The sequence below is a fragment of the Melanotaenia boesemani genome, chromosome 4 (genome assembly GCF_017639745.1).
Source record: "Melanotaenia boesemani isolate fMelBoe1 chromosome 4, fMelBoe1.pri, whole genome shotgun sequence".
Classification (NCBI taxonomy): domain Eukaryota; kingdom Metazoa; phylum Chordata; class Actinopteri; order Atheriniformes; family Melanotaeniidae; genus Melanotaenia; species Melanotaenia boesemani.
This window is the reverse complement of record NC_055685.1, coordinates 26,529,735-26,540,711: the sequence shown is the minus strand read 5'-3', so window position 1 is coordinate 26,540,711 and position 10,977 is coordinate 26,529,735. Positions and strand designations below refer to the sequence as shown.

Genomic DNA, 10,977 nt, shown 5'->3' with positions numbered 1-10,977 from the left:
GTTACACAACCATTTTATTATTTTTTTATTTTTATTTTTGGTACATATTAAAGAGATGTTTGACATAAAAGGAGCCCACTGCCTCAAACCTTCACCTTGCAACATACATTTCCTATACTGAATACAGTCCTCTGTTTAAATAATTTAACTTTTCTCCTTGTCCAATTTCTAGACTTTATTAAATCCTTTATGCCGCTCCTCATGTCTTAATCCCTGCCAAACCTGCAATCACAGGAGGTGAGGTGACAAGCATTGAACAAAACAAGACCTTTCCATCTGGATCAGTGATTTTAAACAAACATCTTTTAAATGTGACTCAGCTGTATCAGTTAAGTCATTCTTCTGTTACAGCCTACTGCAGTTTCATTCTGTTTAATACCCATAACAAAGGTGTCCATGAAACGTAACATGACACGCTACATTTGGACTTTGTTGGAAAGAAATGGGACACTTTTAGTATGCACTGTACCCTTTACTAAAAAACACCTCTGCAATAGATCCTCAATGAAAATGATTTCAGGATTATAAACAGAAGGAAAGAAGGGACAGAGACAACTAAGATAAACCCAAGCATCCCTTCCACATTTCTATAGCAATCTTCTGTTGTCCTGACTTAACTAAAGTTTTGAACATCAGAAAATAATGAAAATCTTTTTCCCCCTATTCTTTACATTTATTTAGACATTATTTTCACAAGTCTTGGTATTCTACACATGAAGCATCAGCTGGTTCGGGTAACGTTCCACAGACATGTCATTTCATTTTGTCAAGATGTGAATTATAATCTATCCAATCAGAAGGATTTAAGGAACAAGCTGTGATTAAAAAAAATAAAAGAGTGGGCATTTTCCTGAAATAATGGATCCATTTTTTTTAAACAAAAGCTGCTGAATAATATTTGCTACCAACCTTGTGTAGGGAATAATCAATCAGCAGTCATACCCGACTTTATCTGCAAATCCATCCTAATCTTCCAGACTTGATGTGTAAAACATGTCAAGCTGTTCATGTCAGAAAAGGCCACAGTCCACATTGGAAAGTGTTTTCTCAGTGCTCTTCAGTTTGTAAACAACATCACAAGGAAGTTGCTTCTGCGCAGATCTTTTTTCCATCGATGTGACTTTAAATATCTCATAAGGAGGAATCAGGAGTTCCCTTTCTGACTCTCCAACCTTAGAGTAAAGGGAGATATCCGCTCCAAAGCATGTATAAATCTCAAAGCAAGTTTGGTCACCATATTTGTCAGGACTAGGATACTCACCCATTGAGCTGGAAATAAAAGAGCCAAAGCGAATTTCCTTATTGAGCATATCTTCACTGAAGTAGCTGCTGACTCTGCGGAAACCAGTGAGGCATCTTTCTGACTGAGAATTACGAGCGTTGAGAGTTTGAAGCGCAGTAGTAAGGAAGAAGTGCAACGTGTGATACTTGAAAGTTGTCTTGTAATTAAATCTTTGTGTTCGAACTGCATCATTGAATTCAAGATAGATTTTTGGTTTGTCCAGGGTGTAAACATAAATAGCTATAATCTGTTCTTTTCCCAGTGTCCTGGATGGTTTCTTTCCACGTCTGTGACTCCATTTCTTATTGTAGTTGACTTCTGCAGCTTTCCAAGCCAGCGAGAAATTTTTGTCTCCATTTCGCTCATTCAGGATGAACTCTGCTTTTACCTTTTTCTCCATCTTGTCTTTACAAACTGTGTACATGTCATCAACTGAGTTTGGAGCCATATCCAGGGAGACAATGTTCTGCTGAAAGTTAAGCACATAAAGAAGAAAACAAAAAGGAAGAAACAATTATTGTACATACAAATGCAAGGCCGGCTTTACGCAGGGGCAAGAGGGGGCAGTGCCCCCTCAAACAAACATTCTGCCCCCTCAATCAAATGCGCCGAAATGGGCAAATCTCTCCAAACGCTCTCTCCCCTCTGTACTGAACTCTGTGTGTCGGAGCTTCACAGGATCCATTGTACTGTCTTCAACAAGTCCTTCCCACCACCACAGAAAACAACCAATCAGTGTTTAGTATGCAAATGAGTTGACATACAGCCTGATCTTGCGGTGTCATATTTCTCCCCCTCGTAGAGAGAGCGGCTGCTGAGCTCCAGCGGTAAAACTTATAGAGTAAAGCTCTGTTAAATGTGTTGTAGCGATACTGAATAAATACTTATAATAACAGACGTATTTATTGCATCTATTCTGTCAACTGGGGTTTGTTTCTGTTCTATTTAAACGCCTGTTAGTAGGAGCAGTGATCAATCACGCACGGGCCATAGATGTGACTGCCTCCTCGGTACTAGACTGAGGGAAAACGAGCTGCGCATATGAGACCCCTCAAGCTCCGCCCAGCCTTTAGTTCAGCATGCTAGTTTGAAGAAAAAAATAACAGAAAGTTTCACTCTACATTCCCGCTGCTTTCAGCAGTTCAGCTCAGAGCTTCATGTATGCCTTGTTGGTTCTTAAAATTTTGATGAAGGATCATTTAGTTTTTACTCATTTTCATTTATTATTATCATTATTTCCCCCTGAAGGTTCACTGCCTTATTTTGGTAGGGGGTTTAATTTTTTGCTCTGTTATTGTTGTGCTTGATAGTTATGATTCTTTAATCATTATGGTCTATATACAGACAGAAACAAACACACAGATAGTTGAGTTTATTGTTATTAGTTTCAAATTTATTCAAAATGCTTAGACATCTAATGGCTGTCCAATAGGGCAATTGTTATTTTGTTGGTTGTTAAAGCTTTGATAATGGATCATTCTTTTCTTTTTTCTTACTTCATTTTGTTATTGATATTTTCTGTTCCCCCCCTGAGGGATTGCCACCTTATTGTGGTCAGGGGGTTTGCGTGCCTCAGTGACTCTAAGAGCTATACCAGCAGGAGCTTTGGTTTCAGGTGGGACACCCAAGCTGGACAGGTCTTAGAGTAGAGGCCTGACAAAGTGCAATCCATTTCTTTGAAGTTGGACTCCACTAACAGCACAGTTCCGTTAAAGAAACACTTAAAAAACAACAACAAGAAAATGCTGAAGTATGTACTCATAATGCCCCCTTCAAATTTATGCCTGCCCCCTCATGTATGCATTCCTAGAACCGGCCCTGTACAAATGTCTGTACAGACTTCATCCTGAAAAAAGCTTCCACTCAGTTTACCTTTGCCGTTCCAATGGAGGCTCCAAACATAATAAACACTGTTGCCCAAGCTGCCACCTTTCCCATCTTTGTTCAGCAAACAATATCTGTGTTTAAAAAAAAGCTTTTCTGTTGGTGTGATCCTGTACTTTGACTCTGATTTGAGGCTAGGGCTAGATATCAATTCCTCAATGTTTTCAACTATTTGAAATCATTCAATCGTCTACCCTCAATAACATGATCTCTAGCTCCATGCTTATTTTGAAAATGTTTGTTTTAAACAGAAATAATTTGTGACTTTTATCCTCTTACCACAGTTCAATGTGAACTTTTTGAAGACAGGCGCTTCTGCTGGTTTTTATCAGCTGCAGGTCGTTGCAATCATGGGTGGGACTGTGAACTTAAAACTCCAAACATTCGTCTTTAGATGTGAGCAGGTGTGAGCTGGTAGTTTTCTAGAGTCTTTTGTAAATCTTTTCAAAGTCTTCTGATGTAAGACCAGCATAAGAATGATGATGCGATTCTACCGGATTTGTTGAGATTTAGAGCATTTGAAGTTATCTAGACATATAACATATCCCTATAAACCTTAAAATAAAAAGTATATAAAAAATGTTTTTAAACCCATAAGGTTGTCCTCTAAACCAGTAGCTATCAAACTGAGGGTCAGGATCTCTGTGGGGGTCACAAGATCATTTCAAGAGGTCGCCAGATAATAAATATGTGATTTTTACCAGACTGTCAAAATTAAACCATTAATGATGAGATAAATCTGAAATTAGCATCTTAATTTGTTAACACATTAATGCATAAACAACAATGCCATATTAAAAATATGAATTTGACTTAATTACCATGGGGCTGATTGTGGTCATGTAGGTGCCTTGTCACAGCCGGGAACCACCAAAAACCCCTTTATTCTACTTATTTATGAAGATTCTGACAGTTTCCAGCCTTATACTTAGAGAATGTAGGATGATACATCTGATACATCACACAATTAATCACTAAGTTGTCTCATGAGGATCATGAATACCAAAAATCTTATTTTGGTGGTCGCGTCTCAAAAGGTTTGAGAACCACTGCTCTAAACAGCTGCCCCTACAGGTTGCAGGAAGGAAATGCAACTCACATGAGTGTTTCCACATTACAAATTCTATTACTTGCAAGTGTTTCCTTTAATGTACAACAAATTGTACTTGAGGAAGCAGGAGGGGTGTATTGTGCTTTCAAACATGAAAATGACGTTAATAGGGAACTGTCTTGTTCCTCCATCTTGTTAGAAAATGTTACAACTTTTTTTGTAGAGTTCTGAAATTATTCCTTCGCACAATGTTCCACACCAGTCATCTCATTTGCTTCTATTTTACCACATCACTTGTTCATAGCAGACACACATAGCTTCTCTGTACTTTTTAGATTATTACCAATTTCATGGACAAAGAACGATGGGATCGATTTTGGGAGGACAGCCTCTACAAAACTTCCTCCCTTATAAATTCTCATATATTACTTATTTATGCAAAGAATGGATGAATCTGTTGTTTTGGAATTTTTCAGATAGAGTTCTTTGTAAAAAATCCTAAAATGTCTGAAGCCTGTTTTGTCCATTTACACATATATTTTACAGTCTCAGTCCATTTTCTGATGAACTTCAAAATCGATTATAAGGATCAGTTTCTGCAGTGCTTTTCAGGCCTGTCTTTAATCCATAAAGCCACTTCCCTACCAAAACACCCACCTGCCTACTATTCTGTTCTTAGTTGTACTTTTAACTTGTGTATATGTGCTTACGCACCAGTTTTCAACAGAAACTTAATCTTTGACCTCAATATTATACAATAACAACTTAACTTTCTATTGCATGTGTAAAATCGGTATATGCTGAGTTGTTTTCCTTCTTAAAGGACCTGATGATTCTTTAAAGAGTCACCACAGCAAAGTAAACATTCTCGATTTGTATTGAAATAAATATTTTTCTATCAAACACCTAAACAAAAAAATTCAGTAGGTTATCTACAACCTCCAAATTTAAACTATATTATTCTGATATTTCAGTGAAAACAAAAGGACAGTCAGGTACTATTTTATATTTTCTTTCATTTATATAAGATGACAAATATTTATGTGATATATGTGTGTGAGTATAGTTGATTACAATAAGTTTGGCTGTCAGGATGCTGAACTCTCTACCTGCTCTGCTAGCAGTGTTTTAGAATATTCCTGCACACACAAGATGTGAAAAAATAAAAAAAAGAATAAAATCAGAAGCTTTCTTCTTCCTTTACTGATGTCAAGGACTGCTACAGACAGGGAATAGATAGAAAGTCTATTCCCTGTCTGTAGCAGCTAATGTAAAACTAGCTAATGTATTTCAGATAGATACCTATAACTTTTAACCTATTTTTTTATCTTCTTATTGGTTTGTTTTCATTTCTTATTCACTTTGCTTTTAAATTTTATGTAAAGCCCTTTGAGTTCTCTTGTACATGAAATGTGCTGAACAAATAAAGCTGCCCTGCTTTGCTTGTCATTACCACAAAGAAAGGGTGCAAACTGGAAGGAGACTCAACTCAATTTAGCAGCTTGAGTTCAACAACTGCTAATTTAGAAGCTGAAGTTCAACAAATAGATATGCACTGAAATAAGTAGTTTTAATAGTCTGCTGTAAAATTATGACTTTTATTTCATGGTTTTCTTGATTGGCACAAAAAGTGAGCCTGAGCAAAAACTCAAAAATGGCACTCTTTGGAAAATGCCAACAAAGGGTTTATTTTAATAATAATTCACAAGGTGGATCAACCACAACACTTTACACAGCATACAGTACAGATGCAGTTCAAGACTGAATAAAATCATGAATACTGAGAAAGGAGATTAACAGCTTTATAGAAGATTTCTATGTAAACTCCATAGATATCTTTCAGTTATATCAGACAAGGTTTCTCATTATCTTGCCATGAGATCTCTGTACTTCGCTAGCTAACTCAACATTAACACAATAACAATCAGCACTAGCAGAGCACCTAGCACAGCAGTCACAAAACACCTCTCCTTGTGTTTTAGAAGAATGACAGAAATGATCATCAACAGTACTGCATACACAGACATCACAACACAGTCGGTTAAACCAGGTAAAAAGTTTGTTTTTGTCAGACTTTGACTTAGCTTGCAGTTTTGATTTGTTCTTGGTATTTTGGTGCTCTGTAGTTTATAGACCACGCTGCACCAAGGGTCACTTGTCAGAACATCTGTAATTTTGAAAACTTCATAAGTAGGAATGAGCACTTGCCCCTTTTGGTTTATACTAGAGTAATATGATATATCTGCTCCAAAACACGTGTAGATCTCAAAACAGGAGGTGTTGCCATTGAATCCAAATGTTTGCTTGCTTGAAGTTGTCCAAGTAAAAGATCCAAAACGCATGTATGCACTGATGAGATTCTGCTCAAACTGATACTGGGACCTGTAATAGGTGGTTCTGCACGACATCTGATCGTGACGCAGAGCCTGAATGGCATCAGTTAAGTAAAAATAGAAATAGTGGAACCTAAATCTATCAGTATTGTATTTGTTTTTTCCTGTTTTTACTGCTTCGTTGAAATCTTGTCTGATGAACGCCAAATACGTGAACATAAACACGACTATGGCATGGTCTTTTTGTATGTGCTTGTGTGCAGGTTTCTTTGCATATTTCTCAACAAATGCCCAGGCATTACTGAAGTTTCTATTGAAACTCCACTCAAACACACCAAACAAGTCTATCAGAGATGCAGTTTCAGATCGGCAGCCGTCATACATGTCATCGATAGAATCTGTCGCCAAATCCAGGGGTAAAACAACAGTCTTGGATCTCTGCAGTGACAAATGAGAAAGAGCATAGTGAGTGAAACTATTTGCGATGCTTTTTGTCTCAAACACAGCTAGTTCTTTAGCTTATTAGAAAAAGAACTGTAGTCTCACCTCTGCAGGTCTCTGAGGCCACCAGAGGATCAGAAATGGGTCATTATACAACAGCAGCACCACCACCACCACCACACAATAGACTGCACAGTTTCTCAGGAATCCCAGCTCACACACTGATCGCTTCTTAGAATTCATATCTGGATGAAAACAAAGCACCAAGAATCATGGGCATGTGTCAGGCTTTGAACTGTGATCCTGTTTGCATATACACCTTGGATACACATACTTGATAGTTTATATGATGAGCAATAAACCTTGAACAGTAACATCATAAGAATTTTTGTTATCCCTCAAAGAACATTATTATACTCTTAAGCAAAAAAAGTAGAAAACTTTGTGGCTTACCTTTGTCCTACAAGTGTTTTTGACCATTGCATGCTGCAAGTCAGAGAAGCAAAAGTGCTGGTTAACTGTGTGTGTGTTTTTTTTTTTTTTTTTTTTTTTTTTACCAACACGGAAGTGCTGCATTACAGGAATTACAGGTACAACTGGCATGCACACACCTCTTTGCACACCTTTGTTTAGATTCCTCATAATGCTTGCACTCCATTTCGTGGTTGACTAGAAACAAAACAGCAGCAGAGCTTTTCAACCCTTTCTCTTTTTTCCACAAATTCTGTTTTAGTTTGAAACTTACTATTTAATATTCACTCACCATTCATGGCCATTTAAAACTCTAGCTCCACGCTGACTCTGACATGCAGGCATCACTGTTTACCTTGCTGCAGGAAGTTTCCATATGCAGTAATACTGGCAAATCCTGTTTGGCAGAAAGCTCAGAGAATGCAACGACAAGTCAGGTGTAAAACACATTTTGCATAAGTAGTCTTCAACGTGCTGCTCATCATGTGGTAAGTTACAAAGTAATCCAAAAATGTTAGATTTAGCCAAAATGCTTGTTATTTTCCAAATGTGATATTGTCTCTTGTCTGATCTACGTGGCCGCAGAGGGTTTTTGTTGCTGACAGTAAAGAAAAGTCAGCAGTAAAGTAACTTTAACATGTATGTGTCACTTTCATGTTCTATTGAAATAAAAAGGAAAAAATACTGGTGACAGTTTAAATCATTTGACATAAATGGTTCACTTGAAACTTTGACTGTTTGGTATCGTTTTTAGTAAAATCCTGATGACAACAGATTTTCTGTTCTGAACCTGGGTTAATGTTATGATCCACAAATGAAGTTCAGAAAATTCTTTACCATCATTTTATATTGACACAAATACACCTTATGCTCTAAAAGTCCCCAAAAAATATTTTAAAGACAAATATTATAAATATTTCAAAATCAACAAAATCACTTCGACAATAGTGTTGATGTATATGAGAGACTTTTTATTTTCCAGATGCACCATGCCATCCGCTCAGAGAAAAACCTGTTGGAGAAACATCTCTGCATTTGTCATTACTTCGCTTGTTGTGGTGGAAGGACTGCTGATATTTTCTGTCATATATTTCAAGGCTGCAGGTCTGCAGGTGACCCATGCTTTGGCCACTAACATATCCACAGATCTTCGCATTTGCTCCTTTTTGCACTTATCATGGTTTTTCGTATCTTTGGCACACAGAGTCAGAAATCCCCCCCCCCGCCCCAAAAAAAAACCTGAAATACAGAACATGTCCACTGTCTTTCTGTCTGTCTGAGAACAGCTTGTACACAGAAAACGTGATATTTCTGTACAGTGTATGTATATGACTTCCTTCTTGCTTTCTAAACTTTTGGGTTTCATTTCTAAATGCAATGCAGGACTTTACTGAACATGCTTATATGATGGTTTCTCTTGCAGGAGAAAACCAGAGAAAACAGAAAGTTAGGAAAACAGAGAAAATGTGTAGATAGTGTAAAAGTTCTAGCTTAGTAATATTTGTTTTGGCTCGTATATACTGGTTTGTGTCGCCATCTACTGGAAACTCTTTTCTTTGCAGAGTTCTGCTTGGGATCTGATCTTTGGCCACTGTGACAACATCAGTGATGACTGCAGATCTGAAGTTACAGTCATGACTGATGAAGCCATGAGGAACAAATGGGATATCTGCAGTGCAAGATTCGGTCAAGCCTCCAGTGATTCCTCACTAAACCTGAGAAATCCTACTCTTCAGTACATGGAGAAACGTCATTCATTTGCTTTATGCCTGTACACAAATATGACGCTGGAATCTGTCAATGACAACATTGAGCCAGAAGACATTATGAAACATAAAGGCACTTTTGAGTCTCGTTCCCTTTATTCATCCCTAAGTCAAGCCATTCAGATTCTGAAACACAGTCAGGTGACATGTATGAGTACAAGTTACAGGACAAAAACAACTTTACAACCTGGTATCTCTGCCAATCAGGTTAGGTTCAGTACCTTCATTTTAGGTCATGATGAGTGGGATTTTGCATGGAATGTTTCCTGTTTTGAGATATATTCATGCTTTGGGGCCAATATAACAAAATATTCTGCGCTAAAAAAATATAACCAAATACTGATTCCTCCCTATGAAGTTTTTAAACTCACTGATATCCAGAAACAAAGTAATGCATGTAGCATTACTTACAAACTCAGAAGCAACCTGAACTGTGTTTATGACAGAGAGAGCAACCAGTTGCATTCGATATCTGCGTTACCAGTGAAGGGATTTTGGCTAACTTTTACCATTATTTGCTCTATCATCATATTTATTTTAATGCTCTTTGTTATTTTAAAAATATACCATAAAATGAACCCAGTTTATAGTGTTTCATTTATGCATAACAATGCAGCAATCATGTTGTTGCCCACATGAGACTGGAACACTGCTGTTAATGCCTAAACAAAAATAAAAGGTGGAGAAATGTTAACATTAATGCTTGTTATGTGTATGATGTTTTTTTGTTTGTTTGTTTTTTTAATGGTGAGGAAAGTTAAAGAAGTAGAAAAAATAATCCAAATGGATCCAGCATTTCCCTGCTTATGTTGGGGGAACTGATATATTTAGAGAAATTTATATATTCTGGCTATGACCAAAATGAGAGAACTGGAAAGATGTTTGTAATGCACTCTAAGAGGTTTTTCTACAAGACCCTGCATAGACACTACTAGCTGTTGTATTTGAGGCTCTGAATGGAAAGCCTAAGAATTACCTGTTGGCATTCTTTACAGAAGCCTTGAAGAGTAGAACTATGTCATTGATGGAACTGGATACTCCCACAGAAGTTATTTGGATGCCAGAATGTTTGAGATCACTACCAGATGTAAAAAAAAATCAATTACTTATTAAGGTTTCAAAAATCCACTTTACAAAATGGAGTACTTTTATAGCTACTAATTCAATTATTTCTCTGGAGAACATATTTAGGTAGACCTTTATATTCACTGTGTGCATATATTCCACACATGTGCTGCTAGACATCATGCAAGTAAAGGCATTTCCTCTTCCCTTAAGGTGTAAACAAAAGTAAAAAATATTCTGAGGAAATCTGTGGTGGGGAAAACATTATACACATCCAGAAACTCCTCGTGTCCATTTCAGGGTCTGCTGGTGAGTAAAATGATCATTTTACATTCATACTAAGCTACTTTAACAATAGATATCCCATGTTTTATAATGTTTGAATATTAATCTACAAGTTAACTTTTCTCAGTCTGACACACATCTATCTTATTAATTTAACAATCGCTTCTTGTATGTTGCACATTACAAATTGAAAACTGACCTTTGTCAAAGTGTAAACAACTTCCAAACAGGGAAGTGTTTTTTTTTAACTATATTGCAGACAAATGCCAAGCTCAGATAAACCAAAAATGTATTGTGGTTTAAGATATGGTTGATGCAGGGGAAGTTGTGACACCATGCAGACAAAGTTCTCCTGCAAAACTAATTAGTTGGTCAGACCACAAGTATGTCTGGACGTGT

At 37.0% G+C, this 10,977-nt stretch overlaps 3 protein-coding genes across 8 annotated transcripts; 1 reads left to right on the top strand and 2 right to left on the bottom strand.

Annotated features, from left to right (window-relative positions):
* Positions 1–660: 660 nt before the first annotated feature.
* Positions 661–3,620, bottom strand: LOC121637738 (ecto-ADP-ribosyltransferase 5-like). Of its 3 annotated transcripts, XM_041981980.1 has the most exons (3): positions 3,446–3,620; positions 3,155–3,240; positions 661–1,757 (listed from the first exon to the last, which is right to left on the bottom strand). In XM_041981980.1, exons 2-3 carry the CDS (start codon positions 3,218–3,220, stop codon positions 1,011–1,013), a joined length of 813 nt encoding a protein of 270 aa, XP_041837914.1. In that variant the 5' UTR covers positions 3,221–3,240; positions 3,446–3,620; the 3' UTR covers positions 661–1,010. The 3 variants fall into 3 exon arrangements, with proteins under 3 accessions (XP_041837914.1, XP_041837915.1, XP_041837916.1); XM_041981981.1 differs by lacking the exon at positions 3,446–3,620 and having other exon boundaries at positions 661–1,751; positions 3,155–3,430; XM_041981982.1 differs by lacking the exon at positions 3,446–3,620 and having other exon boundaries at positions 661–1,748; positions 3,155–3,430.
* Positions 3,621–5,887: 2,267 nt separating this feature from the next.
* Positions 5,888–7,852, bottom strand: LOC121637679 (ecto-ADP-ribosyltransferase 4-like). Of its 2 annotated transcripts, XM_041981887.1 has the most exons (5): positions 7,755–7,852; positions 7,615–7,660; positions 7,445–7,477; positions 7,097–7,236; positions 5,888–6,988 (listed from the first exon to the last, which is right to left on the bottom strand). In XM_041981887.1, exons 4-5 carry the CDS (start codon positions 7,232–7,234, stop codon positions 6,116–6,118), a joined length of 1,011 nt encoding a protein of 336 aa, XP_041837821.1. In that variant the 5' UTR covers positions 7,235–7,236; positions 7,445–7,477; positions 7,615–7,660; positions 7,755–7,852; the 3' UTR covers positions 5,888–6,115. The 2 variants fall into 2 exon arrangements, with proteins under 2 accessions (XP_041837821.1, XP_041837822.1); XM_041981888.1 differs by lacking the exon at positions 7,755–7,852 and having other exon boundaries at positions 7,603–7,660.
* Positions 6,918–9,922, top strand: LOC121637677. 3 transcript variants are annotated; one of them, XM_041981886.1, is made up of 3 exons: positions 6,918–7,015; positions 8,445–8,574; positions 9,025–9,922. In XM_041981886.1, exons 2-3 carry the CDS (start codon positions 8,452–8,454, stop codon positions 9,865–9,867), a joined length of 966 nt encoding a protein of 321 aa, XP_041837820.1. In that variant the 5' UTR covers positions 6,918–7,015; positions 8,445–8,451; the 3' UTR covers positions 9,868–9,922. The 3 variants fall into 3 exon arrangements, with proteins under 3 accessions (XP_041837820.1, XP_041837819.1, XP_041837818.1); XM_041981885.1 differs by lacking the exon at positions 6,918–7,015 and adding an exon at positions 7,817–7,950; XM_041981884.1 differs by lacking the exon at positions 6,918–7,015 and having other exon boundaries at positions 8,310–8,574.
* The last annotated feature ends 1,055 nt before the right edge of the window (positions 9,923–10,977 follow it).